Source organism: Triturus cristatus, chromosome 3_2 (assembly GCF_964204655.1).
Source record: "Triturus cristatus chromosome 3_2, aTriCri1.1, whole genome shotgun sequence".
NCBI lineage: Eukaryota > Metazoa > Chordata > Amphibia > Caudata > Salamandridae > Triturus > Triturus cristatus.
In genome coordinates this window covers 395,034,914-395,060,351 of record NC_140584.1, presented here as the reverse complement: position 1 = coordinate 395,060,351, position 25,438 = coordinate 395,034,914, and the positions used below count along the sequence as shown (strand labels likewise).

Sequence of the window (25,438 nt, the reverse complement as noted above, 5' to 3'; positions counted from 1 at the left end):
GTTAGATGCCTCCATACACCGAGCAAACGTTACGCTGTATACTCCTACACCAACCGCCAGAATGCACAGATCGCACTCTTACAAGAGATACACTTAACTACACCGGAAATAGACCAACTACAGCCCAGATGGCGTGGTACCATATGTAAACACAATAGAAGCTACACTCCACCACCGGATGCATGGCTTTTTGCGTGAATATTTACCACAACGACAACTTTATCCACATTTCAACGATTTTGTTTTCATTCCGTGTAATCCAGTGAATATTCGTTCAACACTTTTTTCCACTTTTCAACCTTTCACATATGCGACCTTAATGTATTCAATAGTTTCTAGTGCGCAGATATGCTGATCCGGGCCTTTTTCAAGCGCATGACGAATCCATAAAACATCCAGAAGTTCATAACTTTACCCAATGCATTTCGGGCTATTTATAGCCCTTCTTCAGGGGTTGCCTATAGATTTAAAATATTTATATTAGTTTTATATATTCAGACCTCTATACAACGATCACTCTAATACATCAAACCATTCCTGTCTCCTTTTAAATAATCAACGTTTTCCCTCTAAATGCGCTGAAAACGCGCCAAAAAATGTACCTGAAACAGCCTTCCCCAAACCCCGGTCCACTCCCATGTTCAACCTCATTACCCATCTCGGCAACCCACCCCGGTATTTCCCTTCTCCTAGTTTGAAAATGATCTTTGTGTTAATCCGTCCCTGTTAGACCTGGCACCTTGGCGTGGGTCTCCCTTCCATTATTTTGCTGTTGCCTCATGTGCTTTTGCTGGTGTTAGATGCTCAGGGCACTGTGCCACTGCTGTCCAGTGCCACAGTGCAAGTGCTCCCTATTGTAAATTGATGTATGAATTTGTGATTCCATGATTGGTTGATTTGGTTTACCTGTCAGACCCTAGTACAGTGCACCAGGAGTGCCCAGGGCTTGTAAATCCAAATGCTGCTGGTGGGCTTGCAGCACTGGTTGTGCCACCCACAGAAGCAGCCTGTAAAAGTGTGTCTAAGGCCTGCCATTGCAGAGCCTGTGTGCAGTCTGGTACTGTCATGCTCACTGGGCAAGTACACCCACTTGCCAGTCCCTAAACCTTCCCTTTTCTTCATATCAGACACCCCTATCGTAGGCCCAAGGACAGGGTGCATTGTAAGGATAAGGGACGACATGCCCTGGTGTGTGTGGCATGTTCTAATAGTGAATTACAGCCATTTTCGTTTTTCACTATTGCAAGGCTACCTGTTCTCCAAAGGCCAGAATGGGCAGTTTGATTATTACATCTTATAATCCTAACTGACTCAGGGAACATAGTAGAAATTCGAATTTAGTATGCTTGAACTCAGAATGATAAAATACATCTTTTAGTGAAGTTGGTTTTAACATTCTGTGTTTGAAAATACCACTTTTAGAAAGTAGGTATTTTCTTGTCGAACCATTCAAACCTTCCTCTGCTAGGCTGTGTATTCCTTGTCTGGAGTTTGAGTGACAGGGCTGGGGAATTCCGGGAGACAGGGTGAGGTGGCCCAGTGGTGAATAGAGAGATCTGCATCTAGATGGGAGGGAGGAGTTGCACCTGGGACCTGAATAGGGCTGTGCCTTCCCTCCACAATGCTGGCTGCACCTCCTGTGGTGCGTCTGATGTCTCTGCCCTGCACTCTGAAAGGAAAGAAGGAGTCAGGTAAACAAAGTGCTCCAGGGCTGACCAGAACCGGTTTGATCAAGGCAAAGGCCCCTCTGCCCTCAGAGGACAAAGGATTTTGGGGTATAAGTATTGGGACCCTGATCCCAAGAATTTAGATCAATTTGGGAAAACAAGAAGAAACCTCTGCTGAGGAGAGGAACCAAGAAGAAACTGAGGAAAGACTATCCCTGAAACTGGGGGATTGGCCTGCAGGGGTTACCTTCTGCCAAACAGAGGAGAAAGGAACGTTTTGTGTACTTTTGCTCAACTTGTGAAGGATCTCCAAGGGCTTGGAAAAGAGCTTGCCTCCTGCTGAAGTCTCAGGGACAACAGACTTCAACCACCAGCTCCCCAGAGTTCTTTGGAAGTGCCTGCTGCTGTCTTGGGCCTTCTGAGAGACTGCGTGTCGCAAGGAGCTGGAAGCGCGACTCACGAAGGAGAACGGAGCAGTTGTCGTCGCATCGCGTAAAAGGGGTGTCGCTGCTGCAGTTGTCGCATCGAGTGGAAGCGTCTCGCATCATTGAAGAAGTGTCTCGCAACGCCGAAGAAGCGTGTCGCCATCGCAGCCATCGTAGCTGACGCATTGCACCGCATCAAGAGAAGAGTCTCGCATCGAGGAAGAAGTGTGTCGCCGTTGCAGGCGCTGCCGTCGCATCTTGGATGACGCCACTGTAGCTGTCTCATTGCACCGCATCAAGAAATGCGCCTCGCATCCACTTTGAAGCGTGCCGCCGTCGGAGCTGTTGCCGTCGCATCGTGTAAAGGGGTGTCACCGCTGCAGTTGTCGCATCGAGCGGAAGCGTCTCGCAACGTCAGAGATGAGTGTCGCCGCCAAAGCCGCTGTCGTCGCATCACGTAAAGGGGTGTTGCCGCTGTAACTGACGCATCGAGTCGAGTCTTCTCGTAACATCGGAGAAGCGTGCCGCATCTGGAACATCTTCACATCTTTATTTCTTTGCACCAAAATCTTCAACGCATCAACATCGTTGCAAAACTTTCGTTGCCCTGCGTGTCGCATCTAAAAGGTACATTGACTTAAAGTGCCGCATTTAAGAACTAAAGAGAACTAAGCTAAATTCTACCATCTTAAAGTAACAGTATTGTGGATTTTTGTTGTTTATGCTCTTGTGGTAAATCTATATAAAGAATATTTATTTTTTATATACAACCTGTGTGGTGTCCATCTGTAGTGTTGTCACTTGATTACTGTATGTGTTCACAAATGCTTTACACACTGCCTCTGAGATAAGCCTGTCAGCTCGTGCCAAGCTACCAAGGGGGTGAGCAGGGGTTATTTTAGGAGTGTACCCCCTTACCCTGACTAGAGGCGAGGGTCCCTATTTGTCACAAGTGCATACCTGTGCCAACTAGAGACCCCCAAGTCTAACAGTCCCCATCAACAAAATTTAAAAAGCGTCCCCATACCTTCCACATGTCACAGCATGAGTCTTCTTCTCCCCACGATCTTAACTCACCGAGTTCAGCACATTGCACCTGATTCCCTTTCACCTTATATCCCGTGGCTCCACCCCCCCCTTAGAGCATGGACCAATCTGAACAAACTGCTCATCTCCCAACCTTTGATACTACACGTCCCATAAACCCTTACTACAGATGCCTGATTGACCCTAATGTACTCATGACCCATAACTTACATTATTATTCACCTACTCCCCGCTGTCAAAACCTACCCTGGCTACTATCAAATACAAGAATGCCCCGACCTCCCTCGAGTGTGTCAAACACGTCGATTACACAGTTAATAAAACTGACTTTCTGAGACATGAAATTAAGGCTGTATGTATGCGTATTTAAAAAAGACATGAAAAACATCTATCAAATGCTCGCGTGCTCCTGCGGAATCCGATACAAAAAATAACTGTCATAATGTAAAATCAAGATCTTCGTTCTCTGCTTCTGGAATAGGAAAATTGGATAACGAATACATTTTGAAAACAGGAGTGCACTTGGTGAAGCCTTTTTGATTTCACTGTGTGGGACCATATGTGCCACGTCTTATTCTGCCTATGCAAGGGGAGCGCTGATTTGGGTCAGACTTGGAACCCCATTTCAAGAACTTCGGAGAGTGGTGGATAAATAGGGGAGGTATGCTTTCCTGGAAGGACTCCTAGACGGACAGCCGATACTTTTGGGTAGTGTATACATCTCAAACACTGAGCAAGACGCGTTCTGGGACCGTCTAACAGGAGTTCTGGCCCAATTCACATCTACATCGTAGATCTTAGGGGGCGACTATAACTGCGAACTGAATCTCGCCCTAGACCGATCCCACCCTCCACCTGCACACTCTCCTGCCCACAAGCAAACAGAACGGTTTCAAACCTGGGTCACAAATTGGGCACTCATAGATGCATGGAGAGCCTACAACCCACAGACCAGACTGTACTCGTTTCACTCAATCCCACACAAGCTACGGGTAAGACTGAATAGGTTTCTGTGCACAGCACCGTTAATATCTAAAATTCAGCATACAGATTACCTAGGGCGGGTCCTATCCGACCATGACGCCCATATACTAGGACTATGCTGGAGACCCCCCCCCACCTCTCATTCCCCATCTGGAGACTACAGCGGGATTGCTTGACAGACCAGGTTTTCAGAACATGAACAGGCGCAGAGTATACAGGAATACTTCTCAAATAACACGGGAACTGCAGCATCCAAATTAGTCGAGTGGGATGCATTCAATGTAGTAGCCTGGGGTCAGTGTATAAAACAAGTAGTGGGGATAAAAAGGACACTAGAACGAGCACTCACACAAGCTGAAATGAAGCTAGCTGCCCTAACAAAACAGGAAGACGAAAGTACGGTGACTATAGCTCAGGTGGCAGAAGCGAAGACAACACATTTGGCCGCCATCTCAGACCTACGTAAATACAACTTTAAGACATACGCAACTAGGGTACACAAGGAAAGGGATAAAACAGAAACACTACTAGCCTGGCTAGGTCGACAGGTCACGGAGGTAAAACCAATTTCCGAAGTGCTCGATTCTTCTGGTAATCTTGTGCGTTTCCAAGTAGAAATACTACAGAAGTTCCATCAGTACTACACAGAAGTATACCGAAATACAGCACAGACAGGGCAGGAAGCATTAGACCAATTCCTTGACCCACCGACAATCCCACAAATTAATGAGGCAGAGAAAACCTCACTAGAGACAGAGATACAACATACGGACATTACACATGCAATCTGCGCCCTGGCACGTAACAAAGCACCGGGATTGGATGCTTCCCCCTGGAATATTACACAACCTTTTCCCCCCTGTTGGTCCTCCACCTCGTGGAGATGTTAACGGCCGCACTAGAAAAGGGAGAGCTCCCGAGCTCCCTTCGGGAATCAGTCATTGTAACCTTCCCCAAACCAAATCGTGACCCGCGACAGCTGGCCTCATATCGTTCCATTACACTACTATCAGCCGATTGTAAGATATTGGGAAAGATATTGGCGGACCGCTACAATTTTTTTTTTGATTCTTGCTTCACATAGACCAGTGCGGATTTGTCCCAGGGAGAAACATGCCCCAAAACTTACGTCGACTATTCCATGTACAGGATATAGCGAGCACCGCATTTCCCAGAGCAGCCTGTCTCATCTTAGACCTCGAGAAGGCCTTCAATACTCTCACGTGGCTATATCTGTTCTCGGTCCTACAACGGATAGGGATAGGTCCTAATCTCCTAGCATACACACGACTCCTGTACACCAAACTTACCTTGCGTATCCGCATGGGACGGTACATATCATCCTCATTTGGGGTGGAGAGGGTCACAAACAGGGTTTTCCACTCAGACCCCTGCTCTTCGCTGTAGCCGTAGAGCCCCTAGCCATACGATTACGCCAGGAGGGGGAAAATTGGGACATTCCAATAGCGAGTATCACACATAGCATCTCCATGTACGCGGATGACCTTTTAATATACGTACGGGGTATCACTGCATATCTGACATCCATATGGACGATGCTTGCAGATTTTGCAGAGGCATCCGGGCTTAGAGTAAATTGGGATAAGTTCATGGTCTAGCCACTACACCCAGACGTCAGCCCCCAGGACATTCGGATCGGCGAACAGAGCTTAGTGTGAAGCGAAGATGCCCCCGATTTCTCAGGGTTGGCCTGTACCACTCCCCATCCGACATGTTCGAGGGCAATCCCATCAGAGCACTGTCCGGGATATGTTCGGCGGTGGGTTTTTGGAAGAACCTCCCGTTGGCCCCGATAGGACATGTGGCTTTAGCCAAGATGATTAAAGTCCCATGGCTATTGTATCACTTTACAAATCTACCGGTGATCCCACCCCGAGCATTCTTCTGGGACCTAGACTCGCTCCTTAGCTTGCTAATCTGGGGAGGGGGCAGACATAGAATAGCATTAGCGAAATTACAATTGCCCACCACCCAGGGAGGACTGGTTACACCTTCCTTCGAATCATACTTTCTGGTGGCACAACTGCAGTAGCTATCCGACTGGACAGCAGGTAAACACATGGGGGACACACACGCAGCGACGGGCTTTATCCCAGTTCTAGAAATCCCCCTCTTGTTACTGCTGGGACGCAGTGCACATACCTAATACAGGTGTCGATAGCTCGTAAATGTATGCAGAAGATACACCGGCTGTCGGCAGGGGCACCTTTGTATTCTCCACTGCTGCCACTGGTGGGTTGGCCCAGATGAGAGGCATACTACACAACTGGCATGCTTCGCGTATGGACAGAACACTCTCTAACCGAGCTAGAGTCCCTATTTGAGGACGGACAGTTAAGACCGTATCACCAGATAATGGAAGAATTCAAACTTCCTCCTGGCCAATTTTTACTCCACAGGCAACTCAGAGAGCTATTGTCCATATCATGACCTGTCGGGGGAAAAACCGGCAACCCACTCAGTCATCCACACAATCATGCACATGGCAATGGGTCGGCACCTGATCACTTGGTTATATAAAGCCATACGAGAGCTTTTAAACAAACCCCTAGGTGCACTGCGAGTAACATGGGAGAAATAACTGGGGCGCGAGTTACATAAAAAAGGATGGGAGACAGCACTCGAATAGCCAAAGATGGTGTACTGAAACAAGCGTTTGAAAAATATACAATTTTATATCTTACATAGAGCGTATCAAATGCCAGCGCGTCTCCAGCGGTTTTACCCAGCTACCCAGTTCCTATGCCCTAGATGTCAATCACCGAGCGCGGACTTTTATCACATGTTCTGGAACTGCCCTACAATACAACCGTACTGGCACACTATCCACAAGACACTCAGGGACCTCACAGGTCTAACTAACATGGACACATGGGAGGCCTGCGCACTCGGAATCTTCCGAAGGCAGAAACAGTGCAAAGTATTAATCCGCTTTACATTGCTGGCAATACTACTAGCTAAAAGGGCGATAGCGATGCACTGGCAAGCCCCCACAGGACCCCCGATAGCCGCATGGGTAGGAGCAGCGCACAAATGGGCAGAAGCGGAGGAGGAAACACTTAGGGAGGAGGAAGTCAAAGGGACACGCAAACACCCCATATGCATGAAGTGGACCTTACTGTTACACCAATTCAAACGACAACCGTTGCGTGACGACTCAGACACCTCATCGCAAGCCCCGGCAGATTTGCAACCACAGGCCCAGACCGAAAGTGCGCACACTATTTCTCCCACGGCTACAACTCTGCGCCGATGCACGGCAACACAACCACATACAATCTAGGACAGCTAGGCAGATGATAACAACAGGACAGGCCCCAATCTGCACTAATTAGTCGCACCCACATGCAGGCAGCACAGTAGCCCCGATACTCCGTCTGACTCATATATCCTAGATCTCACGATCACCACCGGAGTTTCACTCCCCAGTTATAAGTTCAGCATTGTAACCAGTAGTTAACACATGATTACGCAGCAGGAAGGAGATGTATCTTCATAGGAAAAGACATGCGAACCAGTGTGATATTATTTATAGTAGCGATTGTACTATGTAATAGATGGATGTCAATTCAGAGAAATGACTGTAATTCTCAATGTTTAACAACGCACGAAATGAAGTCAATCTAAATATTTTTCTATGCAATGCATTTCTCTTATGAAAATTTTAAGAAAAAATATTTGGCAAAAAAAACCCTGGTGCCTAGTAAAACCAGCATTGGCAAAACCAATAGGTCGCGCCTATACAAGAGCTATTGACTTTCGCAATGTGTTTTTGCCATGTTGTACACCAGTGTGGCTGCTGTTCAGCATGTCTAAAAGGTAGTCATGTAAAGTGTCCAAGAGTGGAGTGGCTGGAGTAGAGTGTCATAGAGTGAAGTAGGAGGAGAAGAGTTGAAAGAGTTGAGTAGAGGGTAGTTGAGTTCAGTGGTGCAGTGGCAGATATTTTCATAGAGTGAAGTGTCATCGAGTGCAGTGTCACAGAGTAGAGTGGCATAGAATGGAGTGGTGTAGAGTGGAGTTTAGTGGGGTGGAATAGAGTGGTGCTGTTTGGACTGGATTGAGGTAGTGAGGTGGATTGGAGTGTATGGATTGGATTGGGTGGATTGGAGTGGGGTGGATTGAAATGGGCTGAAGTGGATTGGATTGGGGTGGATTGGAGTGGGGTGGATTAGATGGTTTGGGGTGAGGTGGATTGGATTGAGGTGAGGTGGGGTGGATTGAATTAGAGTGATGTGGTTTGGAGAGGGTAAATTGGAGTGGGGTGGAGTGGGGTGGATTGGAGTGGAGTGGGATGGATTGATTGGAGTGGGATGGATTGGACTGGGGTGGGGTGGATTGGAGTGGGGTGGGCTGGATGGACTGGATTGAGTGGGGTGTACTGAACTTGGGTGAGGTGGATTGGATTGGGGTAAAGTGGGTTGGAGTAGAGTGGGTTGGATGGGACTACAGTGGATTGGGGTGGACTGGAGTGGGTGGACTAGATGGGGTGGATTAAATAGGAGTGGGGTGGATTGAAATGGGTGGGGAGGATTGGATTGTGATGGGTGGACTGGGGTGGGTTGGGGTGGGTTGAAGTGGGTGGACTGTAGTGGAGTGGACTTAAGTGGGGTGGAATGGAGTGGGGTGGCGTGGCATGGAGTTTAGTAAATTGAGATGGGTGAATTGGATTCACAAGGGGTGGGGTGGATTGGAGTGGAGTAGATTAGGTTGCGGTGGGGTGGATTGGATTTGAGTGAGGTGGATTAGATTGAGTGGGGTGGATTGGATTGGTGTGGACTGGATTGAGGTGGATTGGGGTGGGGTGAAATGGATTGAGGTGGGGTGGATTAGACTGGGGTGGAGTGGGGTGGAGTGGGATGGATTGGAGTGGGGTAAATTGGAGTGTGGTAGTTTGGATATGGCTGGATTGTGGTGGATTATATTGGGTTGGGGTGGATTGCACTGGAGTGTGTGAACTGGATTGGGTAAAGTGGATTGGGTGAGGGGGGTTGGATTGGAGTGGGGTGGGTTGTAGTGGGCTGGATTGAAGTGGGGTGGATTGTTTTGGATTGGATGGACCAGATTGTTTTTTGCGGTTGGAATGTGCCAGGTTGGAGTGGGGCAGATTGCTTTGGATTGGTGTGGGGATGATTGAAGTGGGACAGACTGGAGTGGGGCAGATCGTTTTGGATGGTAGTGGGGCTGATTGTACTGGGTTAGATTGCTTTGGATTGGGTGGGGCAGATTGTAATGGGGCAGAATGTCTTGCACTGGAGTGGGGCAGATTGTTTTGGATTGAAGTGGGGCAGATTATTTTGGATTGGAGTGTGGCAAATTGTTTTGGATTGAGTGAGGCATATCTTTTTGCAATGGAGTGGGGCAGATTGGTGTGGGTCAGATTGGAGTGGGGCATATTGTTTGCATTGGATTGGGGAGGGAGGGAGTGGGTGGGTTGGAGTGAGGTGGGGTGGGGTGGATGGATTGGATTGAGTGGGGTGGACTCAACTGGGGTAGGGTGGACTGGATTGTAGATTGTAATGGACTGGAGTAGAGTGGGGAGGACTGACCTGCAGTGGGGTGGAATGGAGTTAAATGAAATATGGTGGATTGGATATGAGTAGATGAGAGTGAGGTGGATTGGATTTAGGTGTGGTGAATTGGACTGGGGTGTGGTGAATTGGACTGGAGTGGGATGGACTGGAGTGGAATGGACTGGAGTGGGGTGGAAAGGAGTGCGGTGATTTGGAGTGGGGTGAATTGGATTGGCATGGTGTGGGGTGGATTGGAGTAGAGTAGATTGGATTACAGTGGGGCGGATTGGTTTGGAGTGAGGTGGATTGGATTGAGTGAGGCGGATTGGATTGGACTGAGGTAGATTGGATGGTGGTGGACAGGGGTGGGGTGGACTGGAGTGGAGTGGACTGTGTTAGATTGGCACGGGGGAAAATTGTTTTTGATTAAGGTGGCATATTGGAGTTGGGCAGATATTTTTGGATTGGAGTGGGGCTGATTGAAGTGGGGCAGATTTGAGTGGGGCAGGTTGGAGTGGGGCAGATTGTTTAGGATTGGCGTGCGGCGAATTGAAGTGGGGCGGATTGGAGTCAGGTAGATTGGAGTGAGGCAGACTGGAGTGGGGCAGATTGGAGTGGGGTGGATGTTTTGGATTGAGTGGGGTAGATTGGAGTGGGGAAGATTGTTTTGGATTGGAGTTGGGAAGATTGGAGCGGGATGGATCAGAGTGGGGTGATTGTTTTGGATTGGAGTGGGGCAGATTGTTTTGGACTGGAGTGGTGCAGATTGGAGTGGGGCAGATTAGATTTGGGCAAACTGGAGTGGGGCAGATTGGAGTGGGGCAGATTGCTTTGGATTGGAGTGGGGCAGATTGGATTGGGGAGGATAAGATTGGGGCAGACTGTTTTGGACTGACGTGGAGTGGATTTGAATGGAGTGGAGCAAACTGGAGTGGGGCAGATTGGAGTGCGGCAGATTGAAGTTGGGCAGATTTTTTAGGATTGGAATGGGGCGGATTGGAGTGGGATGGATTGGAGTGGGGAATATTTTTTTGGATTGGAGTGGGGTGGATTGGAGAGGGCAGATTGTTTTGGATTGGAGAGGGCAGATTGGAGTTGGGCACATTGCTGGGGGACAGATTGAAGGGAGGCAGATTGTTTTGGATTGGAGTGGGGCAGATTGGAGTGGGACAGATTGTTTTGAATTTAGTGGGGCAGATTGTTTTTCATTGGAGTGGGGTAGATTGTTTTGAATTGGAGTGGGGACCAATTGGAGTTTGGGCAGACTGTTTTGGATGACAGTGGGACAGATTGGAGTCTGGCAGATTGGTTTGGATTGGAGTGAGGCAGGTTGTTTTGGATTTGAGTGAGGCAGATTGTTTTGGACTGGAGTGGGGCAGATTGTAGTGCAGAAGATTGGAGGGGGGGTGCTGGTTTCAGACTAGAGTGGGGCAGATTGTTTTGGATTGTCGTGGTGTAGATTGAAGTGGGCTTGGTTGGGAGGGTTGGAGTGTTTTGGTTTGGGGTAAGTGGTTTGGACTGGAGTGCGGTGGATTGGATTAATGTGGGGTGGATAGGATTGAGTGGGGCTAATTGGTGTGGGGTGAGGTGGGGTGGATTGGTGTGGATTGGAGTGGGGCAGATTGGAGTGGGGAGGATTGGGGTGTACTGCAAGATTATGTGTTAAAGCATCATTTCAGAAATTACACCTAAGAAAGAAAAAATTTCACTATGCAATAAAATAATCTTCATCTTTTGAGAACAGTGCCCACGAGCAAAAGCAAAAGAAAACATGAGTGCACAGTGAAAAAAGAAGACATAGCAAAATAAAAGAAAGTTAAGTATGGAAAATAAATTATTACAATTTTGTTTTTCCTGCTGGGCACGTTTTTGCCTGTCACATGCCTTATGTTTACAGGGCACTAAAGGTTAAACTCAACAAAATAGTACCTCAATCTGGAGCAGTGGACAGACACAGATTAAGTTGAATCAATCATTGCATGGTCCCTGCTCTACAGAGAGGAACGGAAATGATGTTAGGCCTGCCTAGACAAATTACTGGGCTGTAAAGAAGAGTGCCACGCCAGCCAACATACGGTAAGCACAGGATCCAAGCCCTTTTTGTTAACAACAGCGTCTCACATGCGAGAAGCATGTGCTAGCGCATGCTCTCGCAGGTTAGACCCTAAAAAGGGCAGAGCATTAGCCACTGGCGCGTGACATGTATATCCAGAAGAGGCTAGCTACGGCATCCTACAAAATGCAGTTGAACCCCACTCCGTAGGGAAATATATGGCTGATACCAGTACAGCACCATAAAATGGCTACCACAATGTAAGAAGCCATTTTAGGGAATGGCTAATAACAAACAGCCCAACGAGACAGCAACTGTAAAGGAGGTTTTCTGTAGGATTCTAGTGAGCTACTACTGTTTAAGTGAAGACAATAGGGCTTCTTCTTTCCTCCCTCTATTTTGCCCCTTCCTTCAATCTCTGCTGGTTCCTGTTTTGTATCTCACATCACATGTCCTTAAAAGTGCATCGGGGCAGCCTTAGCATAAGGCTCTTTACAGAAATATAATATAACACCATTTATAAATTCACAGGGGATCGACTTAGAGAAAATAAGCCTTACACCGTCCCCAGATGGCAGCGAATATCTGTCCTCGTTCCATTCTTATAGGATAATCCTTTTTAAACGAGCTCAAAGGGAACACAGGCATCAATGAATTATAAACACCTGAACAAGGCTGGGATGCCGGGCCCGCTGCTAAAATGAGCGAGTATGCTGTTGTATTGATTTGCGATTTTGGATTTGCATATACATTATTTGACGTACATATAAATAAAAAAAGATTGCAATAACTTAGAACTCTGAAGCTAAAGAAAAGAAAATGTATAACCCCGTTCAGAAATCTTGATCAACAGCTAAAGGAAATGTCTATATGCAAACTACGTGCTACGTTTTATTGGGACAACGAAGGAACAAGGAAGGCGGTCCTTTGGGCTGCTGGATCCAGAACTGCCTGGACCCACAACACCGAGGCGAGCCCAGTTATCTCGCATTAAAACAAATGTATAAAATTGAGCTTTGGAGAAAAGCATTTGTTTTCAGAATGTATGGGTTTGATTGGTTTCCCTATGGCCCGGCTGAGCTACGACCCAAAATCCCCCGCAAGGGACATTGCAAAAACAGCATCAGTGTTCAGTGAAAAAACGTGATGTGTCCATGTTGCCTTTTGGGGTCTTTTCTGTTGTGAGTACTAGTCCTACCAACACATTTTGAGGTACCATTTTTATTGGTAGACTTGTGGGAAGTTTCAGGTTTGCAAGGGGAGGGAAACCTGGTGGGAGCCACACAAGTCACCCCACCCTGAATTCTCCTAGGTGATTTTCTTTTTAAAAATGTTTGGTAGGTTAACCCAGATGCTGGCTGAGTGAGGGCCCAAAAGAACGTCGGTCAAGATGGCCGTTTAACCAGAATGGACTTCAACTATCTGGTAATTTTACCCATTATACCTAAATACTTACACATTTTAATTGTATGCCAATATTTTAATTGTTTGCCAAGGCTGCAAAGTTATCGCAAGATGACAAGCACTTCTTGGTGAAATACCAAAAGTTAAAATAAATAACTGGAAACTATTGTTTTCTGTCAATTTAAACGAGCCTTTCTAAATTTCTATCTGTCTCTTTAGATTGTTAATGGAATAGGATGATTGTGATCGAGGTCACAGAATAAACATTGTAGATCACTGCCAGTTATGTACAATACCCCTGATGGCGGTCCATGACTTTGACTCCAAGCAGACACCAAAGTCTGGCCTTGTCCGTAGTTGAATATTACATCACTGAGGGGTAGGCTCAGCATAAGGGAAACCAGCTTGAAGAAAACTGGTAATCTCTAACAAATGTAAAGTGTCTTGTCTTACAAGTGCTACTCTCTTCGGCTAAGCTCAACATCTCAATTTTCAGATGCCCAAGTATGGTGAAGAGACCACATGAGAAAACAGGTGTGTCACAATCGTAGATATTGAAATGAAGGCGAGATTTAAAAGATGAGGACCTGTTTGTAATATAAAAATGGAAAACACATCTTTCATAGAGAGAACAAGACCAATATACTGCAGTATTATATGCCAATGGGGCCATGGATTTTATGACAAAACTATCAAGACCATAACTGATTTTCGGCTGTGTGAAGATTATGGTCACAATGACTTAGGGGGCAAATTGTTCTCTGGGATCGGTGCTGCCATCAACAATTAGTTGCCTTCTTGTCGGACTCTTTTGAGCAGAGGTTGACCATAAGACTGCAAAGTCATAAAAGTTCACTGAAGGAATGAAAGTCCAGTGAGACCATCTGTATTCTTGCTTTGCACCATCCAAAGCATGTTGTGCCTGCTGTGATCCTGGCCCTTTTCCTGATCCACATTATTCCCTGTTTCTAATCTTGTGATACATTTCTAGGAGTTCCATACCCTAATAAGAGCACAACATAGACAATAACCAATCCTATATAAAACAAGGTTCTTAAAGTAGTAAAGGTGTGGGATTTGTGGTTGCAATGCTACTACACAGAGTCAACCATATACAAACAGGTGACAAATATATAACTTTTGATTGTTTTTGTAAAAGCAGTACATGCATCACAGCCCTAATAAAATGTGATAAAGGGAAAACACAAATGGAATTTGGTTTAACATCACAAAAAAGTAATGATCAGGAAAGTTTATTTTACTGTCCCGTAAGAAGATCCATGTCATTATTGGAACAACAAAAGGATGCCCTGTAACGAAAATGTTCACAACACTGGGAAGTACATTTGCTCTAAATCATGCGTTTACCTCTTTTATAAAATTCATGAAGCGATTACCGAACCTCCAGGCTTTGTGGCGGTGGCACTGCAGGGCATTCACCGTCATCTGAGGCGCCCGCTGGTAGCAGACCGACACTATGTGGACCGCATCATAGGTCAGAGCAGCATCTGTCTAAAATAAAGGGGGAGAGCATTGGAGCTGATAGATGTCACGTGGTGGGGAGCACACAATAGTGTAAGGGCTGTTTGGCCACACACCCATCTATAGGAGGGGCTGGGAGGGAGATGGAGTACCATTGTGATGCCAGGGGATATGAACACCAATGTGGGATTGCTGTTTATTTGTTGCTGTTTATTTTTTTGTCTTTATCTACTGTCAGTAACCTTGGTTGCAACTGCACTGCAGTGTAAACTAATACATGTGTCCCTTAGAGTTGCCATATAATGAATTTCTAGGATGAATTAGCCACTTTCCAAAGTTTTTCCTGCTTTATCCTTCTACGAAGGAGCTGCATTAAGGCTGCTTCTGTCCAGGGTGAAAGTGTGAGTGCATGGTGCTTCAAGAGTGTAACAGGGGAGCTTAAGTGGTCTATCAAATGATGTTCATTGCGTACCTCTGCGTTGGCTTGACTCAGGTATGGGCAGGACATCAGAAAACAGTCAAATGTATTTCACTCCAATGAGCACAATAGGTGTGGAATATAAATGTGTGATTGGAATGGAGCACCATCCAGATTGGTTTATGCACCCTCTTCAACGCAGCTTCTAGATTTATTTCACCTTTATGTCTACGTGGGGTAGTGAAGAAATTATACCTCTTTGTCTAACGAAAATGGACAAAATAATAAATTTGAAGTTATGGATGGCTTAACGCATTTATTTACTGGATTCTGAATACAGGTGTTCTTTTCTATGTTATAGTAACAGTGGATACAAAGTTGTTTCTCCTGAGTTTGAATTTGAATTTTGAATTTGCAAAGTGCATACAACTAAAAAGGCATCAAATTCCTATAATTGGGAAGACAAAATGAGGGAGACAAGCAGAAGCAATTATGGTTGCGAGAAAAGCCACGTTTTCACGTGCCTGCCAAACACGGAATGAGAATTACGGCTCAATGAGTTTCCAGTTTTCATATTACTTATTCATGAATTTTGCACCTATAAACAGTTGACGAGAGTAGGGGGAGATGAAAATGGGGCCACACATGACATAAAATTGCAGATGGGTAACTGGTAATGACAAAGATGTTTGTCACCCAGGAGTTCTGAGTGACATTATAAACAACGGCAGCTTTGCGCACCTTGTTTAGTTGACGTCACTCAGACACCCCTGGGTGAAAAATATCCCCGTTGTACTCAGTTAACTGCCGATCAAGTCTGGCTCTGGAGGGACTGCAGTGCGAGGTTGGGAGAGAAGTTTATAATCAATGTGTCTCGACTATGCTTTCCCCTCTTTTTTGGATTCTCTGTATTTGCTTCTGTATAAGTAATCCTAAATAGTGTGCACATTTAATACTATGCTACCAAAACTGTGCAACATATGGCGCTGAACATTGTGCGCGAACAAGGCGTGTACAGTTCCTATGGGAGTATCTAGGTCAGGAGAATGGTTAGCGGAGGGGAGTGCTCCTTTTAGGAGCAAGGGCCCTCACACACCCAGATGGGTGTCATGCTTCATCATAGGGCAGCTCCTCGTTGGCCTGATGCTGCATTGCCCAATGGGCCCCTCGAGGGGGCTCTTTGCCAGAGATCTTTTCTTTTCCACCGATGTGATATGAATAAGTAAGTGACAAGATGTGAGTAGAATGGGTGAGAGTTATGAGCGTTAAAAAATGACTAAGGTGATCGAAGCAAAAATTAAATTTTAATGGTACGATGGGTGAGTGAAGAGTGTATGCACCTTGCCCTTATACGTTACATAGACCTCCGGCACCGGCAGGGCCCTGAATATGTTGATAGCCACACTGTGCTTCAACACGTTTGACGATACGCTAAATCAGCGTACCACTCGTCTGGTCCGATTGGAGCTGCTTTCTTCTCCTCACCGGGTCTAACCCCAGGAGATATCCCAAAAGTCTATGTAACGTATGCAGGGCATGGTGCGTACACTCTTCATTCACATATCTCTGTGAGAGTAGAATAAGGTCTCCTTCATCCTGACGAAATGCTATGATCTGCTAGGGACTCTTAAGGCATGAGACATGTTGACCTTTCATCCTTACACCTATTGCAGCTAAATAGATCATTATATCTATTCTATGCTCAAGCATGTTCTTATCTTTGATAAAGGGATTCTACCATGAAAATGTAGTTCTTGCTTGGATCCGCTCAGTGATTTTTTAAACGCGCATTCTCCAATGTGAGGCCTATCTGTCCCTATTAGTGGTATACCGGTAATTCTAGGGGCACAGTCAATGGAGTTGAACTTTTTTCATTGGTTATTCCTCATTTTTCCTGGAGTTTCACCCAGAGACAGTTGCTGAGAGAAAAGTAATGTGTTTGCAAAATTATCGCAGACCGTAAAATTCTGACATGACTTGTAACGTTAATTACCAGCCACATTAGAACTACCAGAGGCCTTGCCCATGTGCTTATTGTCAATTCTCCCCCAACAAGCATGAATGCTCTAAACTGCCTCGCAGGGGATGCAGAATTATCACTTTGCAAAAGTACTAAGGTGCCTGTTTTATATGTCATACTACTGAAATCTGAAGATGGTTTTGTCTTTTTCATCGTTTGTTATATACATTGAAGAACCTAATTTGAGTGTTATTACAATTCAGGAGCAAACTGCCATTTGCAGAAGAGCTGCAATGCTAATTTCCAAATTGCAAATTAGTTCTGTCAAGGCACCGACTTTGCAGCAAGAGCATTATTAACAAGACAAACAGCAACAGTGCATTCTGAGGTGTACCACACATGTAGATATTGCTTAGCATAGCTTGCTGAGTGGACTCTGCCCACGTCATCATGCTCGTCACTTGTCATCCATATTCTGTGATACTTCAGTGGTCCTTCGAGGTCCCTCCAGTAGCTGTTCTGCTTTTGATTCCTTAGCAGTTTTGCATTTTAGGTGCAACAGCCCTCTCTCGACCAATGTTTCTACATCTGCGTCTCTCCCGCCTGTGATACATATGCACTTTTAAATAAAAAAATATTCACCAGCGTATATGAGACAGCTCTCAGGAAAGAGTATTGAAATAGACATTGTGCTTACTAAAGGTGGGCGTAACTTATGTAATTCTCTCTAGCTTAATTACTCATAATTCTCACAAAATAACTCTTAATTATGTGTAATAGTGTGAGATGCGTAATCCAGCATTTAGAGTTATTTTCTTACTGGAAAATGTAATCTTGCAATAAAAATGGGACCAAGGATGCATTTTGCGCTGTAACACTAAATACTACAGGACATGAACAGCAGTAGCTAGCAGCCACTCATTCTCTCCTAGGAGCATATCATCAAGAACGGCGTTAAAATTATCGCCGCTTTAGCGGCAGGAAACTGCCGCTAAAGCGGCGATAATGGGCTTGATAATATGCCATTGAGAATTCCAATAGGAACCCATGTTCTGGTGTGAACCTGGGCTTCTATGGGAATTCACAAGGGCATATTATCATTATCAAGCCCCTTATCACCGCTTTAGCAGCAGTTTCCTTCCTCTAAAGCGGCGATAATTTTAAAGCCGTTCTTGATAATATGCCCCTTAGTTCGTTGTTTCTGGGCTCTTGTGGTAAGATTTTTGTCCCAGATTATTCTTAATTACTCAAACTAGAGCAATCGTATAACTCTGGTAATTTCGCTTAACAGCAGTAATGCATAAATACCAGCATAATTAAACGTTCTCCTATGCCTAGTACTTTATAGACGTGAGTCAGAAAGCTTAAGCCCCAGAGTAGGAAAGTGTGTGGGTGGGGAAGTTTTTTGTTAAAATATTTTTTTACACATATTAACAGTAGAGATTATGAAAAGCATACTTAAAATGTACGCATTGCATACTCAATCATAGGGATCTGCAAATAAGTTTAGGTCACCAGAGTACATACTTTGACTCGTGGACAGAATCAATGTACATAGTGCGCATAATAAGCAGGGCCGGACTGGGAACCAAAACCGGTCCTGGCAAAGTGCTCGGCCGGCCCCCAGGAGCTTGGGGGTGCCGCCGAGCTCTTTGCCAGGGTCGGTTTTTGGCCGATTTTGTTACAGGGCAGATTTGCAGCTATGCTGCAAAAGCGGCCCTGTAACAAAAACGGCACCCAGGGGCCCAAAACCGGCCCCCACCTGTGCGGCGCACCGGGGGATTGCCTGGTGCCCGCTACGGCCAGTCCGGTCCTGATAATAAGCATCCGTCTTGCCTTCCTGGGGCCTTATTACTGATGGGGAGTACTTTTCCATAAATAACTTCAGTGCATTATGGCATGTTTGTATTAATGCCACTCTCGATTTGGGCCCTAGTGGAAGATTCCTTCATCCATCTTTTTATTGAGTTAGCGAGATAGCGCGATCTTGTACCATTAAGGGGATACAGAACCACATTAATCGACAGAGAATTTGGTCCTACACGAGGAAACATCAGGTGAAGATAGTGATGTTGCAGGAGACACATCTGCTACCACAAGAACACAAGTAGGTAGGCACTAAGTTGGGGGGGGGGGGGGAATATGGTGGTAATCTAATTTCACTTCCTTGGCTCGTGGGGTCCTGCTGTGGGTGGACTCCAGTGTTCACTTCAGGGTGACTATCGAACTGAAGGCAGCGGGTGGCAGACATGTGGGGGTTGTAGGCAAGGTGGGGGGCAGACACCTGGTGCTACTAAACAAATGGGCACCAGAAATTGACACACTAGATTTCATCTAAACAGGGTGCAAACCTTAACCCCCAGACGCTCACCACAACACAACCTAGACAGATCCTCCAGGGCCCTACTAGAGGGCATGGATACACTCAACATGTTAGAGCCATGGAGGACATGGCACGGCAACATGAGGGGATACCCGTTCTATTCTCCTCCACCTGGGGCATCCGCTAGGATAGACTAAACATTTACCCATCCAGGACAATTTGCGCAATTTGGGGTGACCCAATATTTAAACCCAACACTACCAGACCATACTCCGCTTGTGATAGAGTTCATAGGCCAACTCCATGTGGCACAAGTGCCACAGTCGTGTCTACAATGTCAAGTGTTACTAGACCAGGTGTTCAGTAAGTAAATTAGGGAGGCAATACAGGAGTTCTTCGCCATAAATACGGGTAAAGTGGAGTCTGCAGGAGTATTCTGAGAGTCTTTTAAAGTAGCAATAAGAGGGAAATGCATGGCCACAATATACAGGGTACGTAAATCCCTGGGACGCACAGTCACGTAGCTGGAATGACACATTGCAGACAATGATTGAATGGCTCCACACACTGTAGAGGTATGGAAAATGCAACATGAGTTGCAGGGGGAACTGGATGAAGCCTGTGATAGCTTTGGGAAGGGTGATTATAAGATGTACACTGAAATGCAACACGAACAGGGAGACCACCCAGGTATTCTCTTAGCTTGCCTAGTAAACAGAGAGAGAGCCGTGAACACTGTGGCATCTATCAAAGACACTAATGGGGTGGCTCTGACCGCCCAGGTAGTCATATTGACAAGATTTGCAGAATTCTACAAGATACTATATGCACAGACGGGCCAGGATGATGATGCAGGCATAAAGAACATTCTCGATGAGGCACATATCCTTAAAGTAGATGAGGATGCAAGAACTACTTCGAATGTGCCACTTGATGAGTCAGACATTAGAAGGGCTATCAAACACATGAATATGGGGAAGACAGCAGGCACAGATGGGTTCAATGTCAAGTTTTACCAGGTATATGTGGATCTGCTATTGAAGCCACTGCTGGCCATGTACACTGAGGCTTTGAAAAGGGCGTGTTGCCTGAAATCGTTGAGAGAAGCCATTATTGTAGTTTTGACCAAGCTAGGCAGAGACCTCACTGACTGTGAGTCTTACAGCCCCCAATTAATGATCAACATACATGCAAAAATACTGGGGAAAGTACTGGTGCAGCGACTATCTAAAGTGGCCGAGGGAGTTATGCACAAGGATCAAACGTGGTTTGTACGTGGCCAAACCACCAACACTAATATCTGGAGGTCCTTCCTCATTATGGAACAGGCTATAAGAGAGGTGAAGCCCTGTGCAGTGGCCAGCTTGAATGCCAACAAGGCTTTCGACACAGTAAACTGGACATTCACGATGCAAACCCTACGTAGGTAAAAACTGGGGGTGACCTATCTGAAATGGGTGGAGCTGCTGTATATGAACAGCAGGGCCCGAGTGAAGGTGGGCATAGACATTTGGACAATTGACCTATAGAGCCGGGGTCTCGACTGGGTGCGCCCCTCTCCTGCTGATTTTCACCATGGTCATTGAATCACTGGCCTAAATAATACACTTTAGACACGAAGACGTCTGGATACTGGTGGAAGGCAAACAGGAGGTCATCTCACTATATGCGGATGATACATTACTGACATTGAGGAATCTAACGGACACATGGGGCACAACACACTACACACCAGCAGATTTCCGGGCTCCCTCAGGGTTTTGGCTGATTGTGGACAAGTTAGTTCTTTACCCCATCCAGATGAATTAAACTAGGGAGATGACCTTTGCCAACATAAACGTAGAGACAACGCTTGGTAAATACCTGGGTATCAACCTGAGCTCTGACATGGCTGAGACCTACCCGTCAAATGTGGGGTACTCCTAGGCAGCCTAGAAAAGAGTAATTGGTTGTGATTCCCAATGTCCCTTATGGGATGAATAGCTATAAGCAAGATAATAATGCTACCCAGGATGCTTTATGCCAATGTGCATACCTGAGACTTGCTTTCATAAGTTCCAAATTGTATATTAAGGGAACAGGAGAGAGCGGATTAGCCTATAAATTCTAAAATTTACATGGGACAGCGGAGGACTACAGGCTCCCAATTTCAGGGTATATTATTGGGCAGCTCATATCCAACAAACAATACCATGGTTTCAGGAAAGGAAAGCTGACTCTGTCGCAGGGATGCTGGCCTGTTTAATCCAATTTTGGAAGCTTCTGGCACTACAATTGGCAACACGCAAGTACAGCTTCTCCCTACTGGAACAGATCCATACACTGTTAAACATTTGGGAACAAACAATGAAGCAGAAAAATGAGGTACATATTTTCATGCAACAGTTGAACCCTTGGTGCACTGCCATAAATCCCACAACATTACTGTTCCTAAGGCAAAGAGGGGAAGGCGGCAGACCGCAATGACTTGGGGACCTATATGCAGATGCAGGATAAAGGGGTATGCGTATTTCTGCACCCAATGGAATGTTGCGGGCAGCTGCTTCCTCATTTACGATAGTTTGGCTGCGGCTATACGGAAGGCATGGCCGGGATTCCCACAAGAACCAGACACACATGTCCTAAACTAGACACTGCCAGGCATGGGGAGATAACATAGGCTTATCTCACACCTGTATGCCATTCTATTCCAACGTGCAGCCTCCCGCATTACAACATTGAAAATATAATGTGAGGGAGATATGGGTGAGGATCTGAATGAGCCCGATTGGGCTTCTATTCTGGGCAATTGCAGGAGAGTGACTTATAACGCACAGTTAATTGATACAAAATAAATGTGTACATGGAGATTATATCACACCACAAAGACTGCACAGATTGGACCCAAACAAGCAAGAATATTGCCCCAGAAACAGTTAAATTCCTGAGACTTAAATTCATATGTGGCAGACATGCTTGGCTTTGGGGGTTTTCTGGAGAGGAGTGTTTCAGGTGTTGGGGGTCCTGACCAAACTAACTGTAATGCCTATGGTGCATCTGTGCCTCCTAGGTCTAGTGACATGATCTAAACACACTATACACGCAGAGAATGTAGTAGGACTGGAGTCAGCTGTAACAAAGAAATGTATAGCGCTAAGATGGATGACAACCAGAACACCCACTAAGAAACAATGGCTGTGCGAACTGGTGTGAAGGGTGTATGTGGGTGAATGTGGGTGAATGTGGGGAAAGCCACAGATTGGTATACAACGGGACTGATCAGAGGGGCAGAATGAAGTGGAATATGGTAGAGATCGGTATACAGCAAGAAATAGAGGAGCCGGTTATGGGGAGTGAAACTGACTCTGGAGATGAGTGACACATGAATACAACGGAAAGTTCTTGGGGAGGTGTGTTTGCGGGGCATCAACACCACCATGTGCACTGCATAGTTTTAATAATGTGGTGTTGAGTATCACGCCCCAGCTCTCAAGTGAATACGTTTACAAAGTAATGCCTATTTCTCTGGATCTGTGTGGGGTGGGGAAAGGGATAGAAAGCGGTTATTGTTTTTTCTTTGTGTTGATGTTTGATAGAAAAATCAATAAAAGAAATATGAGAAAATAAATAGAAACAGCACTAGAAAACACGACGAAGATCAACATCACTATTTTAAACGTAGGTCATCACTAAGCCATGACTGTATGTGAAGATGCACACTGTGACTGTATGTGCCAACAGATGATGGTTCACATCACACAAAAAATGAATTCAGGGTGTTCCCCCGTCTCCATTAGTGTGTACAGCAAGGCTCCAATAGTGGTTGTGTGGCGGAATAGCGAGAAAAAAAATACCAATTGACATGAATATGGTGTTAAAAATAATATTAACGAAAATATTCTGTTTATATATTGACAAAATGAACTACAAAAATGCAGTGTTGAAATATGATGAAAGAGAATATCACCAAGAAAAGGTAAGAATATAGTTTTTTTAAATAAATATCGATGTATAACTCATTTAAGTAAAATTGTAAATTAGTAAAAAATAATAGAATGTAAAAAAAATAGTTTTAAAGAGTTGCAGTAGAATATATATGTGTGTGTATATATATATGTGTGTGTATATATATATATATATATATATATATATATATATATATACTTTAACAAGTACAGAAATAATATTTTTTTAATACACCCAATGTAACATATTAACAGTAACATAATATTTAAATTACCAAACATATATAACAAACAAAAATATCTAACATAATTTAAATATTTAAATGAGCAAAACAAATAGTTGTATTTAATACCTTACATTAAATACACAAATTATATACACACACACACACACACACACATATATATAGATTTAAAAATATAAATAAAACAATTTGCAAACAATTTAAATAAAAAATTATACTAACACTTAAGAAAACATTACATTTAAAAGACATTTTCTAAAAAAATAAATAATTAAATGAATTTTAGAAAACATTTCATATAAAAGAGACATTTTAAAAAACATAATAGAAATATTTTTTTACCCCTAACGCTGGCAGCAGCAGCAAAGCGCGTCGCTTGAAAACCACTTTGTTTTTAGAACTTTATTTACAAAGCGGCAGCACCCGGTGTGAGAAGACCCTTTTAAAATTTGAAGTTGGCGAAGAGATACCAATCCCCTGTGTGTGAACATAAATCAAACTCCCCATAATGAAGCACTATGCTGCATCTAAATTCAAAAAGGTCTCACATATGTGTAAAATGAAAGAACTATACTTCCCACAATGCTGTTCACAGTATGAAAGGCTGGAGGAAAACAAAGAAGGACTAATGCCACTAGAAAAAGACAAAAGTTAAAACGCGCTGTGGTGCCTTGCAAAGGAAGTTATAACTAATGGCAGACTCCGGCAGTGCAGCTTTGTCTACTTCTTGTGTAAATATATTCTGAGGTCTATAGTTTTTACCCCTAACACATCAGCAGCAGAGCACGCCACTTGAGAACCACTTTGTTTTTTAATTCTTATTTACAAAGCGGCTGCGCCCAGTGTGAGGAGACCCTTTTAAAATCATAATTTGGCGAGGAGCTACCAAAACCCTGCGTGTGAACTAATCACTTGAAGACGAACTTCTAACAGTGCCTAGCATGACTCCGTGGTTGGATAACAATCTCACAGAGGAGAAATTGTGAGTGTATACTACCCATTACTTACACACCCTTGCAGTCCGTAATCAATGGGAGTAGGGCACTGAGGCCAGCCACTTATTTTGCAAAAGTGAAATTGCTAAGTTGGGAAGCCAATAATAATATGCAAAAAATATGCAAAGGAGACCTTTTAAAATCAAACTGCCCTTAATGAAGCACTCTGCTGCAGTTGAATTCAGGAAGGTCTCACACATGTGTAAAATCAAAAGATTATACTTCCCAAAATGCTTTTCACAGTATAAAAGGCCAGATGAAAACAATGAAGGACTAATGCCACTTGAAAAGAACGAAAGTTGAAACGTGTCGAGGTGCCTTGCAAAGGAAGTTTTTAATAAATTGTGGCAGCATCCAGGAGTGCAGCGTCATCTCCTTGTGTAAATATAATCTGGGGTCTCTGATTTTTATCCTTAACGCTGGGACCAGCAGCAGAACCACTTTGTTTTTTATATATATCTATATATATATATATATATATATATATATATATTCAGCTCCACACTGCCAATCGGTAATCATACCGGAACACAGACGACAGCACTCACGGGGGAGAGTTCCAAGAGATGATTTATTAGGAACTCTGGGCGCTCATAACAGACGCGTTTCGGCAACTCGCCTTTCTCGATGTTAAGCTCGGAACGCCAACATCGCCATTGTTTTAAATTCATAGTTCGCGCTCACGCTAACAGTCAACATAGTAGAAAGACTAACAAAACCCTGTAATCAGGATGTTAGTATTCCGCCATCTTTAAACGTACTAAATGGTAACATAAAGCATCGCAATAAATGCAATTCACCAACAATGATAAAGCCCTGGATGGGCATACATTCTTACTGCGCGAAAGCGAGCATTATTTCTCAAGGAGAAAAACAAAAGGAAAACAATGGGCAGCGGCTTTCAATCCTCGACACACAATAGTTAAAACAGTGCATAGAATAACATGGCAAAAAAGGAGG

The 25,438-nt window shown here is 44.7% G+C and overlaps 1 protein-coding gene across 1 annotated transcript in view; it reads right to left on the bottom strand.

The window, feature by feature from the left end:
• Window positions 1-25,438, bottom strand: part of GRIK3 (glutamate ionotropic receptor kainate type subunit 3) — a 1,116,666-nt gene that overhangs the window by 430,553 nt on the left and 660,675 nt on the right. Inside the window, exon 7 of the mRNA XM_085647918.1 lies at window positions 14,480-14,623. Coding sequence (XP_085504044.1) covers window positions 14,480-14,623 — 144 coding nt within the window. The remainder of the gene's footprint in view (window positions 1-14,479; window positions 14,624-25,438) is intronic.